Source organism: Taudactylus pleione, unplaced genomic scaffold (genome assembly GCF_031769625.1).
Source record: "Taudactylus pleione unplaced genomic scaffold, aTauple2 ptg000198l, whole genome shotgun sequence".
Taxonomy (NCBI): Eukaryota; Metazoa; Chordata; class Amphibia; order Anura; family Myobatrachidae; genus Taudactylus; species Taudactylus pleione.
The window spans coordinates 8,033,668-8,053,723 of record NW_028284600.1 but is presented as its reverse complement, the minus strand read 5'-3'; the positions used below and the strand labels follow the sequence as shown (position 1 = coordinate 8,053,723).

The 20,056-nt window shown below is 46.0% G+C and overlaps 1 protein-coding gene across 1 annotated transcript in view; it reads right to left on the bottom strand.

Annotated features, from left to right (window-relative positions):
• Nucleotides 1-20,056, bottom strand: part of CPXM2 (carboxypeptidase X, M14 family member 2) — a 123,523-nt gene that overhangs the window by 42,880 nt on the left and 60,587 nt on the right. The window contains exons 7-10 of the mRNA XM_088476888.1: nt 19,781-19,931; nt 14,174-14,262; nt 10,343-10,466; nt 2,112-2,308 (exon numbers count right to left, since the gene is read on the bottom strand). Coding sequence (XP_088333014.1) covers nt 2,112-2,308; nt 10,343-10,466; nt 14,174-14,262; nt 19,781-19,931 — 561 coding nt within the window. The remainder of the gene's footprint in view (nt 1-2,111; nt 2,309-10,342; nt 10,467-14,173; nt 14,263-19,780; nt 19,932-20,056) is intronic.

Sequence of the window (20,056 nt, the reverse complement as noted above, 5' to 3'; positions counted from 1 at the left end):
TGATGAAATTGACATTCTAACCGTCGACAAAACATGCGGAACCCATCTTTATAGGATGTAGCCACAATAAGTAGGATTATTCAATTTAAATTAGTCCATGTTATGTTTAACTGACCATTTGGAAAATGATAAGGGTAATTTACGAACTGTACAAAGTGTGCCTACGTGTCCGCCTACGGAATTTCAAGGTGCACGGCCACTTCAAAGACTTTGGAAAAATCAACCTGCGCCTAGCTTTGCGAGTTTAGGGATCCACCTGAAAACACGACCAGTGGAAAGAGAGAGACATCACTTTAATGTCCAACCTGCAACAGGTTGAGTCTCCCATATCCAAATATTCCGAAATACGGAATATTCCGAAATACGGAATTATTTTGGCATGAATGAAAAAATGAAACCCTTGATTTTTGATGGTTCAATGTACACAAACCTTGTCTAAGGCACAAATTATTAAAAATAATGTATAAAATGACCTGCAGGCTGTGCGTATAAGGTGTATATGAAACATAAATGAATTTAATTTCTGTACACAAACTTTGCTTGAGCCACAAAATTATTGAAAATATTGTATAAAATGACCTGCAGGCTGTGTGTATATGACACATAAATTCATTCTGTGTGTATATTTGGGCCCCATTCCCAAGAGATTTCATTATGATATGCAATCATTCCAAAATACGGAATATTCCGTTATCCAAAATACCCCTGGTCCCAAGCATTTTGGATATGGGAGACTCAACCTGTAATACATTAGGGACACCCCTTTTATGCTTCTACATTTTTCAAATGTTTAATTAAGATACTGTTTGGCTTATCATAAATAAATCATCAAAATGAGGGTACCTGGAGAATGACTTTATTATTAGTGGTACATTTTCTAAGTGCGGGTTTTATCTTCTAGAAGGTGCTAGATAAATGTTAAGTAGAATCTGATTGGTTGCTATGGGCAACATCTCCACTTCTAAAAACTTTCACTTTAGTAAATATACCCCTAAGTGTTACTCTTGGGTGTTTTAATATTTTTGTTAGAATGGTCAATGCACTAGAAACACACTTCCCAGCAGCAGTGCAACTGGAAGGTGCTAAATTCCTAACATTAATAATATCATAGGATGGCACCCTTTCTGCCCAACCTCAGAGGCTGTGGAAACAGTTGTTAGCAGAGTAGTAATGCCCTGTCCTGCAAACCAAATGCTCATTCACCACTAATTTACCTCATCTAAATAATTTTTTTTTTATTCTGCAAAACAAAATCTACTTTTTGCAAACTGCTGCAATCTACATCCCGCAGGCACCACATTCTTAAACTGCAAATCTTTGTGATCTCCAGTGAAACAGGGCACACAGCAAAAGTACAGGAGGCGTATTATGGGGAGATGTAATGTATCAAGCCTCCTAAACAGTGAAGTGGCACTGGCTATGTGTGACGTTGCCCATACTGTGATAACCAATCAGCTTCTATTTAGCATTTATATAGCACATTGTATAAAATGATTGGGAGAGGACGATTGGTTTGTATAGGAATCTTCCTCACTTATCAATTTTCCACTCTTTAGAACAGGGGTGGGGAACCTTTTCTCGTCCGAGGGTCATTTTAATATATATAACATTATTCGAGGGCCCGGTGCAGGCCACGCCCCCTCCATGTGATGTCACACGGGGGCAGAACCACAATTGCCGGTGATTACAGCAATGCCCGGAGCATCCTGAGGGTAGCTGTAAGGGCAGCAGTGTGACCGTCTGACGCATCCTAAGGACGCTACAGATGGCACTGCCGCATAGATTCTGGCTGCAGGGTGCCAATCTAGGCATCCAGCTAGCCAGATGAGGCTAGCATAAAAAAGCTCAGAGGGCCGCACCAAATGATTCCGGGGGCCTTATACGCCCCCTGGGCCTAAGGTTCCCCACCCCTGCTTTAGAACATTTGCTCTGCAGAAATGCATGTTTGGACTTCTATAAATGAGCTTTAATGAATATCATTAGATACATCATGTAATTAAGCATGTACATTTGGTCAAAACTGTAAATGTAGTCATATAGAACTATGGAAATATTCTATTTGATGCATACAACTTATTTCTCATCTTCAACAAGTCAATGCTCCTCCTCACCAGTTCAGCAGCCTTCTCGTACCCATCTGGGTTGACTGATGGCAGGAAATGAAGACGTGTGCTGGTGATCAGATGTTTAATACGTTTATTGCCTGCCTGGTACTCCTGACACAGGAACTGCATCAATAAGAGAAGAAGCTCCCGTCCCAAGACTTCATTTCCATGTGCTCCAGCCATGTAGCGGAACTCCGGTTCTCCTGAATAAGTGGAAACAGAGACACCACAGGAGCGGTGCAGGATTACACACAGCACAGACACAGAGGCTGCTTGTAGAGGCTAAAGTGTACAGTACCTATGGATTTCGCACAGTGGAGGCTACCATTTTGTGACTGGATCCAATATGCAGGACTTGGACATTAAAACAAGCAAAACAAATTCCTTAGCATCTGGCATTACAACTATATTTGCTATTAATATATCATAAAATGATTTGCATGAGTGTTAAGTCATCTTTGTCGCAACTCTGGTTATTGTTTTGTCTTGGGATCTACAATCAGGATAAAAGAGGACTTGCAGCCACAAATGGTGCCACTGGCCTAATTTACTATATAAACAAAATCCGAGTTCTGTCAGAGCACTAATATATAATAAAAACACACGTCCGCCAGCATCTTTATTTATTTATTACCACTTATTTATATAGCGCACACATATTCCACAGCACTTTAAAGAGAATATTTTGTCCATTCACATCAGTCCCTGCCTCAGTGGAGCTTACAATCTATATTCCCTATCACATGTACATGCACACACATACTTACACACTAGGGTTCATTTTTGTTGGGAACCAATTAACCTGCCAGTATATTTTTGGAGTGTGGGAGGAAACCGGAGCACCCGGAGGAAATCCACACAAGCACAGGGAAAATATACAAACTCCACATGGTTAGGGCTGTAACCATTACACAGTCTTTACAGCATAAATACATCAACACAGGTTCTTTCTAACTTTTTGTGGCATTTGTAGATAGATCTTGCAGGCTATTCCACCATGCTCAATTTCCTTTTGGAAGTGGAAGACCTTGATAAGGCCTCCCTCTGGTCAGGCCAGCTCAGTTACCTGAGAACCAGGTTAGAAGATTGCTAATAGTTTGCTGCAGTCTTAGTAGGAAGGTATCCCAGCCCAGCCTTCACTAGGAATAATGGTCCCATAGCAGCACTCTAACACAGTGGATACGAGAAACACTTTAGCAACACCTTGGGCTTTCGATTCCATTGGGCTAATTGGTATATTCTTGTTACTAAATATCTACCTTCATAGATAGTATCCAAAACTTGGTCACATTTCCTAACACTCCCAGTTGATATCTCTTTCGCGGAGCAAGCATGGGCATCAGGGAATGGATTATAGAGTGTCCATCATAAGATAAGAAGACACCTAGTCACTCTTACTTTTTACTTGATTTGGATACATCCAGGGTAATTCGGCATTGTACTGTAGTTTTCAATCCAAATTGTGGACCTAAGATAAAATACTGAAGAGCCTCTAGTGCCTATTTCTTGGTCTTTTGTGTAATATTTTGGGATTCTTCACCCTGAAAATCCTGGTTGAGCCCTAGTCTACATCAGATGCCATTTGTCTGCATTATATTATAAAATACTTTCAGTAATCAGTGGCCACTAGTGCTGATAGGCACATAGAACTTCTTTATATTTTTAATGTGTTTACTGTTTCAAGAGGCAATATTACCATTATTGTGGCTCAGGGCCTGATCTAGGGTTCCTGACACCCTGTAGAGACCCCTGTAATGCTTCTAAACACAGAGCACAGTGCGTATGCTGGCTCAGCAAAATGCTATTCATACAGCACATGTGCAGGTAGCAAGGTTATTCAACTGACATGTTTGGTCTTGGCATATAATGATGTTTGTGGAGTGAAAAGTTGACTTTGGCTTCTGGGAATGTGAGGTAGACTCTAAAGATAAACGCATACAGTTCTCCAACCGACACAGATGGCGCTGTGGCACAATGTACATAAGGTAAAGGATTTAGCAGTAAGTTACATGGTCACATCGGCACAGCTGACTGGTAGCCACTCTAAGAACTTTCCCCTTGGGAATGGATGGATAAGTAATAAGCTTCTTTAATTGAGTTTGCGACTGCCACCCACAAGGAATGTATTAGGTCTTAACTTTATTCCCCAGCTGCTGGCTGTGTGACCTCACCCACCCCCCCCAAAAAAAAAAAAAGAACTGGCACCTTAGGCTGCAGACTGGTCAGCCTAATAAATGATCAGGCACTGTAATGGCTCCTTCATTTGTGAGGTCTGGTTTCGTGCTTACAATAGTTTCAAAGTTAAGAATAAGTATTCTATAAAAGCTGGTTATCCCAAAAATGTCCTAGGCCAGTGCTTCCCAAACTGTGTGCCGTGGCACTCTGGGGTACCTCAGGACACTTGCAGGGGTGCCTCAGGTTGGTGGTCTAGCACCAAATCAAATTATTTATAGTCTATGTAATGTAAATATGAGGACAAACAGAAGGATAAAACTGTCTACTTCCACATAACTGAACCTAAGGATGACAAGTAAGTAAAATGTACTTAAATTATTTATTTTTTCTGAATTTCTCAATAAGAAACTTTTGGCTTAGGGGTGCCATGAAAACAATTCTGATACTCTAGGGTGCCGTGTTTCAAAAAAGATTGGGAACCACTGTCCTAGGCAGTAAGAGCACTGTAGCAGTTTTGATTATGTTGTAACAAATTCCCCAGCAGATATTTAGCTTGTTCCAGGCACACAGTGCACTTGGGGTGGTTAGAGGGTAACCCTGCAGACTGAATCATGTACTACTTGACACACTGGAAGATGAGAGACCCAGGCTGTACAATGGATGACCACGTTATTTTGGTATTCTACAACAGAACAACCATGGAGTTCCAATATCTGTCCATCACTCTTTGGTATGTATATGGGCCCTGTGTGAGTTAAATGGGATCTCACTTTAGACTGGAACAGGGCCTCTGGTGTTAATAATGACCTATGCTTTTTGCCTCTTCATTGAGGTGTCCATGCTAATAACCTTTTATCGTGGCCAAGTTAGTGAGCTACTAAGCTTTACCTAATTCTTCTATCTGCTCATCAGTCCTAGGCATCAAATAGGTGTCAAATTTGTAAATGGCATTTCATTTATTGCAGTCATTACAATACTGCATTGTGCCATCAGGTTTTGTCACCAGAACAATTAAATAATTTCTATCAGTTTCTCCCCAGGCTTCAGTGTTCCGGTGGGGTTTCAGATGATCCTTTTTCCATTATTCTGTGATGATGACATACTAAGCATATATTATCTTCTGCGGAACTTCATTTGTCTTTACAAAATCCATGAAAAAACCCTGATTTCCGCCTTCGGATGGACAGACAAGGTATTTGCTGTATCAACCACTAGGTCAGCATAAGAAAGCTCTGGAGAGACTAGAACCTCTTTATCTCTCTAGTGTTTAAGTAGACTGATCATATAGAGGTTTTAGATATTTTTCTAAGTGGCTGCCTTACTTTATAATTCAGTCACCTTTGGAACCCATGACCAGTGGCAAAAAATACTTCTATGGCAGGGACCAATATCAGCACCCTTTTCCCATGGCGGAAATGCTTTATAATGGCATTTTCATTGTACCTACTCTTCTGAACTTGGTGTGTTTTCATATTGGCCATGATGCCTGTCATACATTATAGTGGCTGAGGAATTTCAAATATACTACACTAAGGAATAATTTAATGCACACAGGTGACTTACTATATCTAGTAATCCAAATTGACATCATCTATATACTAGTTCAAAAAGTGAAATAAAATCACAGTTTTTGTTTTCTTTGCCATTTACCTTGTGTAGGATGGACTTAAGTGTATTACTAAATTGCTCCATTAGACCTTGTGAGCAGGACCCACAACTTTAAACTTTGTTGTCATGTCTGTATTTATTTTGTCTACCACGTATGCTCTGTTTACGCCACTTTCCGGCACTTTTAACACACTGAAGCATTTATAGAGTGTGATCCCCTCTTGGTCCCTTTGCTGGGCTTGTCATGTATTATCTTGGAGCTAGGAACCAAGTGATTTTAAACTGAAAGCGGTCTTACCAGGTTGAATGCTATTTAGGGCAGTCGGTTTAAGGGGACACTGAAGAAACTCTCCTGTTACCACGTACCACTCCACTTGGTCACCCAAGTCATCAGCAATATGGAATACTGTGATGTGCCCAGTGTTGCAAGGTAAAGGATAGGCCTTGTAGAAATGTGTATGTTCCCAGATATTCCCATATATAGCTGGCCAAATGTACTCATGACCAGTGGCGTCCCTCCCCTGGGTTACACCTGGTGCAGGCAGGAGAGTAATGTGTGCGGTGAAGCCACACAGTGGTAAAAGGGGGTGTGTTCTTGTGGTAGGGGTGTGGCCTTGTGGGTAGAGGACGTGACCACGCGGCCCGAACCCCTTTTTAGTCACTATGGATGTACCGGAGATGCAGACCGCCCCCGGGGACCAATCTATTTGCAGGCCTGGCTCCCTCACTGTGTCAGAAGCCAAGTGCTGCACGTAATACTATAGTGCAGCAACCGGCTCCTGTTGCTGAAAAGGAGTCGGCACTTTGGTGTCACCCCTCATCGGGGGACACCTGGGTGTGGCCCACACGCCCCTTGTGACGTCACTGCTCATGAGTTTAACAACCCCCATGCCAAGTTAATGATGTTAAACCAATGGTTCCCAAACTGGGTGACGTGGCACTCTGGGGTGCCGCAGTGTACTTGCAGGGGTGCCACTGGTTGGTAGTCCAGGACTAAATCTAATTATTTATAGTCCATGTGATAGGAAAAAACAGCGTTGGTGCCTGTCAATCATAAAATATGCTGACAAACATTAGAGAAACACCTAGTGGTGCCATGAAAAAAATGCTGATACAGTAGGGCGCTGAGATTCAAGAAAGTTTGGGAACCACTGGGTTAAACATTTGTAACCTGGCATCTGTATCAGATGAATGTGACCAGGAATGGAACTTTTGGGCATGAATTGCAGGTCTCACTTCAGCTTGAATTAGTCATTATCTTGAGTTGGTTCTTAGTCAAAATAGGTTTCCTGGCAGGGGCATAACTAGGTATTTTAAGACCCCGTAGCAAAAGTTTGTAAGGGCCCTTAGTGAAAAATGTATATTATCTACATATATATAACACATGTAACTTTGAGAAGGAAAATGGGCCCCCCTCAGCTCTGGGCTCCATAGCAGTGGCATCCAGCAACTATGGTAGTTACGCCCATGTTTCCTGATGTTCTCCACTCAGGATTGGCACTGGTAAGCTGGCCCACTCTGATACTGATAATTCCATTTTTTCAGCCATGTGTTCAAATGTCAGCAGGTACACCTTGGTGCCATCAACAAGTTGTCTTCTTTTGAATGTACTGTAGCAGCTGGCGTGGGTCACCTTGGATCATTTGTGTGCACTGTCTTGTCCCCTTGCATTTATTTTTTATAAGGCCTGATCTCTGGGCAATGTTTTGTTTTGGGATCTATAATCAGGCTGCCCTTCTGAATAAAAGATGCCTTTGAGGTCACAAGTGTAACACTGGAAAACATGAAGCACAAAACAACACACAGAACGTCCCAGCTCTGTGACATCACTAATGCAGTGTAAACACATCTAACCAGGCAGCTACTTACCAACATAAATATGTCAACCACAAAAGTTCTTTATGTGGAATTTACGTCAGAGGCCTTCTTGAGTATGCCAACCTGCTCACTAAGGAAATGGGAGGCCCTGAATAATTCTGTCTCTTAGGTTTAAATAGGAGCTTATGTTTCTTTTAATCAGGTTTTTTAATAGAGAATCCCTGCCAAATCAGGCTCTAGGAAATCCTGAACCGGATTCTGGCTTAGTTGCTGCAGGCAGCAGCCTAGTTGGACAGAGTATCAGTCCACTTTACTTTGGCTACTCCACCCAGGGTTCCATATCGGAACTATAACACAGGTAGGTTTAGGCTGTGAGGAGGGAGGGTTAGGTTTAGTGGTAGAATACTTACCGACAGGTGTCGCTATCCTAACCCTATCGTGGTGTCGGCGTCGGGATTCTTACTACCGGGATCCTGAGCGCCGATATCCCGTACCCAACCCGACAAATCAGCTGTTCATTGCATATTCCTGTACATTTGTCTCCATTATTATTGCACAGCAGTGCTGAACACATTGGTGCTACTGTATGAAGAATATTGTTATGAAAATAGATCATACACTCACTGTAAAAGTATTCAAATGTAGAAAAAAAAAGGTTAGCTCGTCTAATAATCAGTAGCAGATTGAGATTGATCTAAATACTGAGAGTGGTTTTAATTTGTTATCTTTGTTGAGGTTCTAAAAATGTTAAGGATTCCTTAAAAAAAAACTAATAAAAGTAGCTTGGAGTGGAGTTCACAAAAAATATAACCGAAAGTAGAAAATTCTACTTACAGTACCTTCTGCCTGGCACTACTCCCATATAACAGGTCCCCCAAAGTCTCCAACGGTCCAGCTCTGCGATCCTGCGATATTAGGAAAGAGGAAAGCAGTGCTGGGCCATCACTGAAAGTAAGCAAAACTTTTTGTTATCTTTTTGTTTTTGTTTTATTCTAGCAAATTCCACCCAAAACTATTTTTTTTATTGTGACATAGAGGTGTTCTACACTATGGACCTAGGTCTCACGCAGGTCTGAATATGGCCGCATTTAGCAAAAGAATCGTCTTGTGTTTTATGTTAACTGTGGGAGTGTTATGGGCCTGTAGAGGGCAGAATTACACCCAGTGGCGGTGTCACCCGGTGCGGGGAGAGCCGATATGCGTGCGTCGCAGCTGCCGAAAATGGGGAGTGGTCATGTGGGAATAAGGCGTAGTCACACTGGAAGGGGGCCTGGCCTCACAGCCAAACCCCTAAGGTCCCGTTGTTACTGGGGGGCAGGGGGGTTGCCAGAGGTGCGGACTGCCCTGTGTCCCTCATAGTTGTCAGGAGCCGAGTGCTGCACTTATTATACAGTGTAGTACCCGGCTTCTGTCACTGAGGGGGAGTCTGCACCTTGGTGTCACCCCTCTGCGGGTGACACCCGGGTGCGGACTGCACCCTCCTTGTTACGCCACTAATTACACCGTATTCTGAGTAGCGCATATACAGACGGATCTCTCGAACCCAGCATTGGATAGGTGCAAGTGCCGATAGCATATCCGCCAACATGTCCTCTTCTACCAGGTACAAAATGCTCTGCTCCTGGGCTTCTCTCTTAATTCATGACTGCAGTCACCTGTGCTGAAACACCCTTCTCATCTGTTAAGTAATTCAACACAGGTGGCTGCAATCATACATTAAGAGGGAAATCCAGGAGCAGAGCATTTTGTAACTGGTGGAAGGGGTCATGTTGGAGGGTCTGCGATAATAGGGATGATGGCCGCCCTTGCAGACAGTGGACTGTGGAGACGGTGCAGGTGTAGCGATCCTTTTTGATGGAATGGATGTTTAGCAGACTCAGAATAAGGACCTGTATGAGTATCATTCCAAAACACATAGCAGAAAGACATGAAACATTCCTACACATGCAGTCAGACATGAATCTACAAATAGACGCAGCAAAGTCAAGAGGCTATAACGGCATAGAGAAGGGAGAGGAGGTGATATAAATAACATGGAATCCCGGGGAGGGCTCGCAGCATCAGGTAAGCAGTAAGCACGAGTAGGTGGGTGACTGTTACAACCCCATTGTCCACAATAGCTGCATATTAATGGAAGAAATATGCAGATGCTGTAAAAAAAAATACAGATATCATTGGCTGAAAAATCTCTCATGATCTGCATATGTATGAGACGAGTATGTGGCAAATTTAGGTGTCGGCCAGCGTAATACATAAACATACACTTATAAAATAAAAAGAAGCATTTCAAAACCTGGAATCTTAAAATCAGCAAACTGTATGTTTATATCAACGGTCATGTTATTTCCCTGTGAGGAAATTTCTGTGTGACTGCACCTGCCAGAACCTCATGGGTGGTACATACTGTGACAGCGCACTGCACGAAGCTATCAAAGACCCACCCATGCGGTATCTCAGTGCTGGCACGCCTTCTCAACAAAAGTTACCTGGAGAACGATTGCCCCTGATGCCAACCCTCCCCTTGTGAAATCAAAAATAGAAGACAAAGCGAAACTAACAGGTAAGAATCAGAGGAGTTACAGTAGAGACAGGCGGGAAGTTGCAGGACATACATAGAGTGTGTTTATTCTCCTAACCAACTTCGTGCTCCCCGGGGTTATCGGACATCTCCATGGCATACATCTTCAGCCCCTCGTGGCTGCGACCAATGTTATACACGCGGGTGATGTTAGGACACATTTCGTTCACCACCTTCATCAACTAAAACAAAAAGATTGAGAAGACTGTGACAAGAGGGAGCTTACCTGAGAGAATGTGACATTGCATGGGTGATCTACTGTGCGTGTACTATTTTGCATGGTGCTGTCTATGACTACATAACATATTGTATGATACCACTTTGCTGGTAATGCCTCAATATAGTTCTATTACATTTGTTTCAAAAAGCGCCTTTATCCTGTGGACCAAGGCCCTGATGACAGAGCGCTCGCTCTGAATCAGGGCTGTCCTTCTCTTTTTTTAGAGCGGCCTCCTGGTCGCTCGCATAGCTGTGGGTGACCACCCACAGCTATAGTGAGCGGCCAGGAAGATGGGCGCGATGGTCAAGACCATCGGGCTTGCGACGAGACCCTTGCGGTAGCGTCTCGTTGCCGCAAGCCCAAGAGTGCTTTGGCTCTGACAGAGCCAAAAGCACTCCCACCGACATCTCTTGTGATGTCAGTGGGGCCGGCCCTAGACGGTAGGCGTTCCCATGGGAATGCCTCCGTCTGCGCAACCACGCCCCCGGCCCGCCCACCAAAGGGGGCGTGCTGTCACTCAACATCGACAGCACGCCCCCTTTGTAGTGAGACCCGGAGCGACGGCTTGCCAGTCACTATCCGGGTCTCGTGCATGCGCATGACGGAGCCGCCTCCGTCGTACGCCTGCGCACTGGGCCAACATCTACCCGCTTGCGAGCGCTCAGCGCTCGCGAGCGGGTCTGAATCAGGCCCCAATTTTCATAAAAAAGTTGTTTGCCGGCACAATGTGGGCCTGATTCAGAGAATAGATAGAGAGATGTTAATGTTACCGCTGCACATTTGGACGCGGCGGCTGTATGAAAATATGCAATTGTTGTAGCTGCTGGGAGTAGTATTGAGATGCCCACCGGCAAGTTTGCAAATTCGTGGCTAGTGTATGGAGATACATCCATTGGATGCTGACTGACCTTACGGTTGCGCAGAATGGCCTCCTGAACTGAGACACTGGAGGCGTTTTTTCTGCATTCGGGATCGCAATTGCAGTCTGCAACACGCTCCCAAAATGGTCAGGACGCACCTCTTACCTCCCCCAAACGCTCCATGACTGTCAATCACACTGCAGGCAAATCCTTCCTGCAACCGCCAATGGTAAGGAAAGTTGACATATGCACCGATAATTGCACAGCTGCGTAACCATGGGCATAACGTTCCTCTATGAATCAGGCCCTATGTAACAATGATAGAATGTGAGCAGCATCTTTTGTGCAGATCTGATGTATGTTCTCATTTGGAAAGGGTCTTAGGATGTATAGTTAGAATATCTTCTGTGTACGTGTACAGTTAGGTTGTTCTGGAGTTCTGAGAGATGGTGGAGTGGTTACTAATTACCCGGGTTTGCCTGGGGTGCCCGGCATGGGCCCCAGCAAATCATGGAGGAAGAGGAGTGCTCCCATCTGGGAGATGCATGCACCAACGCTTAGCATAGTCTTTATAGTAAATCTTTCACAAGTGGATGTGGCCACACCCCCATGTTTGGCCATGATCCCTCTAGCACCTGCGCACGCAGTATATTTCCGCAGCCCTGGCGCTGTTTAACAAGTATAGCAGCCAAGGGCAATATTTATACAAAAACATAGTAAAATTCCTTCTTTTATCGAACTGACAATAACTTGGGCACCACGCAGGAGGTAAAAGATATGATTCTTTATATATTTTTATCAAAGCATTATAAATCGGCAATGACATCAGCAGCTATTGACGCAGCGGCAGCATGCTTGGGCTTCAAAGATGAATGCTGAATCATCTCATTACAGCGGTCGCTTTATATAGCATAGCTCATTATAATATTCATAAGTATTCAGTGTCATCAGGTAATCAATACTCCCGTTCTACATCTCCGAGAATTTAAAGTGACATCCCTTAATTCTCATGGCTCCTATGCAAATATCAGGCTTGCCGACTTTCTGGCTGCCCCTGCCGGGAGGGAGCAGTCAGATCGGCATCACAGGGTGGGCGTGGCCAGCACAAGGAGGCGGGGCTGGCCAGGCGACTTGTATTTGTGGCCGGGGCCGGACCACGCTATTGCATCATTTTGGCCCCGCCCCAGCTACACAATGCTGATATTACAGGCAGTGCGGAGCAGAGGGCGAGGCCAAGATGACGTGATTCAGCGTGAATCGCGCACCGCCCCCCCCCCTCCGCTGCGGGGGTTTAAAAGGTAATTGCGGGGGGGATAGGAGGGGTGGGCGGCAGCCGGGAGGATCGCCTGCCTTCCCGGGAGGTCGGGAGCGGCACCCGATTTTCGGGAGGCTCCCGACCAAATCGGGAGGGTAGGCAAGTATGGCAAATATCCAGGACTGCCACTCAATGTTCATAGGTCAAGAGTCCTCTTGGATTCCGAGAATGTCTCATACATCATACAGGGGCAGTCTTTCAGCTAACCCCGAGCTAACTTCTCCTGTACTCTCTCCATGGTAACAGACCATCACAGATGCTTACCTGATTTCTCAAGCGTGCAATCTAGTATTGCAATGTGGTCAACCTGATTTTGCCTAGTCATTCTAAGTAAGCTCTCAGAGTAGACTGTCAACAATTTATGCAAGCAAAAAAAACATGTTTTGAATATGAAGGGGGCGATTCTTTAGGATTTTCATCCAACTTGGAAATTTAAAAGACATAGGGGCCTATTCATTAAACGTAAAACGTCCCTGGAGATAATTAGCTTTAGAACTCTCATGGAGTTCTAGCTAATTATAGGTGGAATTCATCATTCCACCTCTCCATAAGTATCTATTCCGAAAAGCTGTCATTTTTGCGATGACAGCTTTTCGGGAAATAGATACTTTTCCCTGCATACACTAACTTATCGGATCTGGAAACAGTGCTGCGCATGCGCTGTTACATCTGTAAAACCAGCGCATGTGCAGCACTGCCTACAGATGCGTTAAGTTTCGTACCCCCCTGATCCACCCCACCCCCCTCCGCTCACTTTCCCCCCCCCCCCCCCCCCGACTTACCTGTCCGGGCAGCAGCCTCCGGCTCCGTCCTGCTGGTCTGTCATGTGGTTTCCCAGCAGATCACATGACAGATTAGAAAAAAAAAAAACTTTTTTTTTTTGTCTAAACTTTCTTGTGCTCTGCTGGGGAGCACACATGTCCGACCAGCCTCCGAAGCCTGAGGACGGAGCAGAGCGCCAGAGGGACTCGTCGGGGGACCTGCACACGCGGATACGGGTAAGTTTCACCTGCTATTCGCCACCCCACAGTGGCGAATAGTAACTGCATCAAATTCCGAAAATTGATAATTTTCGGAATTTGATGAATACCATAATTTCCACATCCCCATACTAATCTATGGGGAGTGTGGAAATTAACGCAGGGGAACTTAGCAAGGAGATATCTGTGATATCTCCTGTGCTAAGTGGCTACATGAATACCAAAATAACGTTATTTAAGGAAAATGTTCTTAAAAACGTTATTTTAGTGTTGATGAATAGGCCCCATAGAACTATGTGCATTTTCTATACACAATCTTCTATCAACTTCAAGTTCTAACCACATATTTTTTAATCTAAATATGTATATTCTTATTGCACATTGATATTTCATGAATGCAAGATTATTTCGATTGGCTGAAATTCACTTATGATTATTGCATAATTATAATATTAATTGACCTCATTCAAATGCCTTCCATTGATGTTATTGCAGTGTTATCACTCTACTGTACCTGTCTCATTTCCTTGTAATTGTGATGTCGAAAGTCCAGGTTGTCTGAGGTTGTCATCTCGTTGCGTCTGTAATAATAATTATTGGGGTCTGGGTAAAGGAGATAATATAACATGATATTATTCATGTTATCCATTGAAATATGTTTCTTTATTCACATACCGCTTTATGCTTTCCTTTAACCCCTTTTCCTATTGTGGCTCTTTTTGTGCTGGCCACATTCCAACAGTAATATCATTAGTTATATTTATACATCACCCACACAAATGACACATTGTAATAATAATATTAGTTTGCTTATTTCTCCTCGCAAAGACAATCTACCCAAAAACAAAAAGGCCAAAAAAGTGTGAACTTGTGGTTACTTTATTATTTGTAACTACCACCAAGAAATACTCTTTGGATGTTGACGCAACATTATTCTACCTTAGAAAAGCAGCATCCCTGGATTTTATGATGATGTCTTTGGTACCGGGGTCTATTCTCTGGGTATCACACGTGGTCACACTAGAGAATAACTTCTCCAATCTTTTAAACAAGCGTTCTCCTGAGTCTTAGGATGCCAGAATGGGGGGATATTTAGCACATTTAGGACCTGATTCAGAGGTGGGAACTATTGCAGCCTCGACTGTGTCTTTGAGCGCGACTGTGAATTTGTACTCATGACGCAGCTAATGGGCTTCTTACTGAGACGCGCGCCTCTAATCCACCACTGTGCGTAACAAATCGCACCATGGAACGCACATTGGTTGCACCATCGGACATTAGTAACCTTATGGTTGCTCAGAATGTTTGTCAGAACAGGCCACTGGTGCCATTGTAACTGTGTCTTTCTATGAAGTCACAGGCTGCGACACGCCTGCGTCAGAGTAGCCAACCCCCCTGTTACCTCCCAGGAAAGCCCACTGAAATTGTCTCTCTCTGCATCCAAATTCATTCTGTGATCGCCGATGGTAACCATCAGGAAGCATGTGCAGTGAGACTCAGACACATGCGCAGTACAAAAAAAGACCAGACAACTGTGCAAACATCAAAATGCACGCTCGTATAGGCTGTGGGTGGTGACCCACAGCTATACGAGCGTCCAGGAGGACGCTCCATTTTTATGGAGGGCGGCCCTCATTCAGAGCGTGCGCTCTGCTCAGAGCGTACGGCTCTGAATGAGGGCCTAAGTTGCTTCCATGTTATTGGATGATTACATATTTGGATTAACGAGCAGGCATACAGGTGTACCTAATAAAGTGGCCACTGTGTATATTTCTTACTATGCTTCATATTTGTCAAATACAATATTTAAAAAAACATTGGAATTCCATCAAAAGTTATTTCTTGGTTCTTATTCTTAGCCCGAAATTACAAATATTTTAATGTGCAAATTATTAATTTATTACTAATAGCTTTGTTGTTGTCATGGAGATGTTTTAACATATTTATTCTTCTGTAAGACAACACAGTTGACTTGTACCAAGTGAGTTTGTACAAATACTGATCTATGCTTTCACTCACCCTCTTGTCCTATTCATCTGGCGCTTTGATACATTTTTAGCAGTGACACGTGGCAAAGGTCAATGGCTGGGGAGGCACACATAGAGATGGGTCTGAGGGCCTGATTCAGAGCCGCTCGCTGTTTGCGAGCGCTCGCTCTAAGTCAGGGCAGGGATTTTTTTTTCGGCCTCCAGGCCGCTCGCTAAGCTGTGGGTGACCACCCACAGCTTTTGCGGGGTGCCTGGCGATGGTTGCGATTATCAAGACCATTGGGCTTGCGAGGAGACCCTGTGGTAGGTTCTAATAGAGCAGGAAGTCCACTACTGACATCACGAGTGATGTCAGTAGGGCCGCCCACAAACGCCAGGCGTTCCTAAGGGAACGCCTGCGTATGTGCAGCCACCCCCCCTCCGCGCCTACAAAACAGGCCGAGCTGTCAATCAACATCGACAGCCGCCCTGTCTTGAAGCGAGACCCGTTGCGACGGAGCTGCTGTCGCAGTACGGGTCTCACGCATGCGCACGCTGGAGGAGGTGGTGCATGCGCAGTAGGGGACCATCGACCTGCTTGCGAGCTGTGTGCTTGTGAGCGGGTTTGAATCAGGCCCTGAGTGCTGGGAGCCTGTCTCACCCCCTACTCACTGTAATTCCCCCTCACTACACTAAGCTTCAGAGTCCATTGATTCTCCTACCCAGGGCCGGATTTACCGCTAGGCAACCTAGGCGGCCGCCTGGGTCCCAAGGGACCCGTAGCCGGACCCCCCAGTAATCCGGCCCTGGAGAGAACCTGCAGTGCTGCTCTGAGTTTTGAGCGCACCAGCCAGGGCCCGGGGAGAAAGCAGTCTGATCATGGCCGGATTAAAGGGTGGGGGGGGGGGTCATTGGAGACAAGTCCTCACGGGCCCCCCCGCCGCAGATCAGATCTGATCTCGCGATCCGCAGCCACTCCAGTAGCATTCACACAGTCCCCGCAGAGCAGTGCTGAGTTGCCAGGCCGGTGGTGGACCAATCAGATGCCGAGTAGCAGCCTGTGGCTCCCAGTGACTGGTTGGCACGCAGGCTGCAGGGAAGAGAGGGTGTGACGTGGAAAGGAGGGGCGGGCGCTAAATCCGGCTCTGCTCCTACCTGCATCACTGTGGGCCTGATTCACTACGGATCGCTATTCTGCTTATACGCATGCAACGCAGTTGCTAATATCAGCGAGGATATGTAAATGAATGTGTGCATTCACATTGCATTTGTAAACTAACATTAGGACGCCCACTTCCCCTTACTCACATCCGTATACTTGGGCAACATAGCGAAACAATCAGTAACATCGGACCCATACGCACAGTTGAGGCAGGTCAGACCTCACTCAGGAATTGCTTACTTCAGTGCACGCTATGAGACCTACGTATGGTATCGCAGTGACTAATTTATGCACGCCTCTGCAACGCCGTTGAAATGCACTGGCATGCCTGCGTTCGGCCGACCACCCCCTGTCACCACCCACAAACGCCACTTCCTGTCAATCACTTTGCCATGGCTCTGCGTATCCTCTGCGATCGCTTTCCCGATCGCAGTGACTAGTTTGCGCACTGTGATGCATACGCATGCGCAGTACGCAACAATCGGCCAATTGAGTACGTATAAGCAGCTGCGTTCCTAGCTGAATCAGGCCCTGTGTCTTTTCTTGCTGCTGCTGACTGAGCTCAGATCTCTAAACACATGACACATCCAAGGTGTCCATCAGTGCTCAAGGCACGCCCTCCATACTCAGAGGCATGCCTCTATGAACTCTCTTTCAGTGCAGCTTACTGCCTGTGGTGTGGCCCCAGCTCTGCAAGCAGTGTCTGACTATACAGATGCGAGGCTGAGCTGTTGCGGCCTCATCTCTCGTCTCTGAAATTCCAGGGAGCTCCACAAAGCTGGCGAGTGTTAACTATAAAACTTATTACAATAAACAAAGAAGATGTTTGTAATGCTGGGCATGCACTTTACAATTATTGTGCCGATCCGCCCGATGTCCACGAATCGCACCGATAATTGTAGTGTGTGTGGCCGACCGAGGGTTAAATATCGATCGGTCGGTCATGCCCATGCGATGCGATATCTGCAAGTTAAAATGTTGGCCGCATCGTGCAGTGTATGCCCAGCCGCGGCCGACAGACAGACATTTCCCCTGTTCCTTCCCATGGAAGGGACGTGGAAATGTCTCCACCCCCGGGGGCGGAGCGCAGATATCGGGGCCCATACACTGTGAGACATCTCACAGTGTATGCCCACGATATATGCAGGACGACAGGCTGCCAGGTAAAATGTCTATCGGTCTGACAGGTATTTTTATGACCAGCATAAATTATAAATATTTTCTTTGTATTATTCTAATCAGTTTCATATCTGCCTCTCCTGACTGCACGTCTCTGAGTTTTAGTACTACAAGGTGTTTTCCCTAACATAAAACAGAAGGAGAAAAATAACAATTTGGCTGTGTTCCTCTTTAAGGCCTTGAACACATAAGCATTAGCAAAGTCGGGATGTAAATTATATCCTGGTTGGTCAGGATGCCAGCACTCAGACTCCCAGCGCCGGAATCCCGACGGTAAGTATTAGGGTGGAGGTTAACGGTTAGGCCTGGGGGGGGAGGGAGGGTTAGGCTGCGGGGGGGGAGGGTTAGGCTGCAGGAAAGGTGGGTTAGGGCCCGGGAGAGGGTTAGGCTGTGGGGGGGAAAGTTTAGGGTTAGGCTGCGGGGGGGAGAGGGTTATGCTGCAGGATAGGTGGGTTAGGCGGAAGGTTAGGTTGCGGAGGGAAAGGTTAGGATTAGGCTGCGGGGGGGGAGAGGGTTAGGCTGCGGGGGGGAGAGAGTTAGGCTGCGGGGTGAGGGTTAGGCTGCAGGAAAGGTGGATTAGGGGGGAGGGTTAGGCTGCGAGGGGGAGAGGGTTAGACTGCAGGAAAGGTGGGTTAGGGGGAGGGTTAGGCGATTCTGACTGTCAGGATGCCGCTGTCTGTATTCTGACCACTGGCATGCTGACCGCTGGGATCCCGTACCCTACCTGCAAACCCTCGTAAACACTTTCTGATACCGCGGTCCAAAAATATAATGTAAGTAAATGGATCTGTCCATTGGCCGTGCCTGTATAGCGGCGCAGCCACAGCAGCGCATCGGGCAGTGAGAGGAGACTGCCGCAGCAACAGACTTTGCTCTTAAGCTGCTCGATGTGCCACTGCGGCTGCGTTGCTATACATGGCTGGCCAGTGGTAGTGGGCAGAGCAGTGGGGGCAGTTGCTGCCTCGGGCCTCTCTAACCCACTCACCATGATTCCTGCTGTGGAATGGGGATGTAGTCTGGAAGCAGATGGTCTAAATGCCGACCACCGGCTTCCAGACTCTCTAATCCCGGCGTGGTACCAATGACAGGCGTCGAACCATATGCAGGAAGACCGACGCCCAGCATACCAAATGAAGGTAAGCCAGGTGCCGGGCGCGGACACCCGCAGGGGGGAAGGTTAGGCACCCCCCGGGGGGGGGTTAGGGTTAGGCTAGGGGAAGGGGGGGTTAGGTTTAGGCACCCCTGGGGGGAGGTCAGGGTTAGTTACCCCCCCGGAGGACTTAGGTTTAGGCGGCGGGGAAGGGGGATTAGGGTTAGGCACTTAGGGGGGAGTTTAGGGTTAGGCACCCCTAAGGGAGGGTTAGGGGGTAGAATTAGGTTAGCAATATTTACCTTAGGGACAATCGGGATCTTCACCCTTGCCGGGCAGCCGCTGTCGGGATTTGAACCACCGGCCATACCTACTACACACGTGGAATGGGGGAAAGGCTATGATGACATGTTTCACCGTGAATTGCATCATCAAGCTTAGCCGCCTGACAGTGGCAGTTGGCCTCCAGGAGACTTGCCCACTTTTCCGGTCATCTGGGAGATTCTTGAGTCTCCCGGAGGACCTGGGAGAGTAGGCAAGTATGTTGGAAGGTATCATATATCTAGTACAGAGTTGGACTTGATAGCAAGAATCTAGTTGGCTACTGTGGGAAACACCACTTGTCCTTTTCAGCAGTTTTACTAAACTACTACAAGGTATAAAACACCTCTGGTACGGGATAACTAAGTAAGCTATATGGGGTTGTCATTGTTATCTACTAACCTGGTAAAGGACATCCGAGTATTTCAACCCTCATACATATGTTCCCCTCTTCATACCAAGACCGAGGATTGAGACGAATATAACGTCCCACCAGTGGCTCTAGAAACTCATTCAAGACTGGAATCTCCTTCTCGCTGTTCCCATAGAAAATCTATACAAATTATAAAAGTTCCTGTAAGACAAAGCCTAGGACAGACAAGCTACATTCCCAATTACATGGGTGGCAGACATGTTTATAAATGATTCTGCACATCTCTGTTATCTCTATCAGATCAG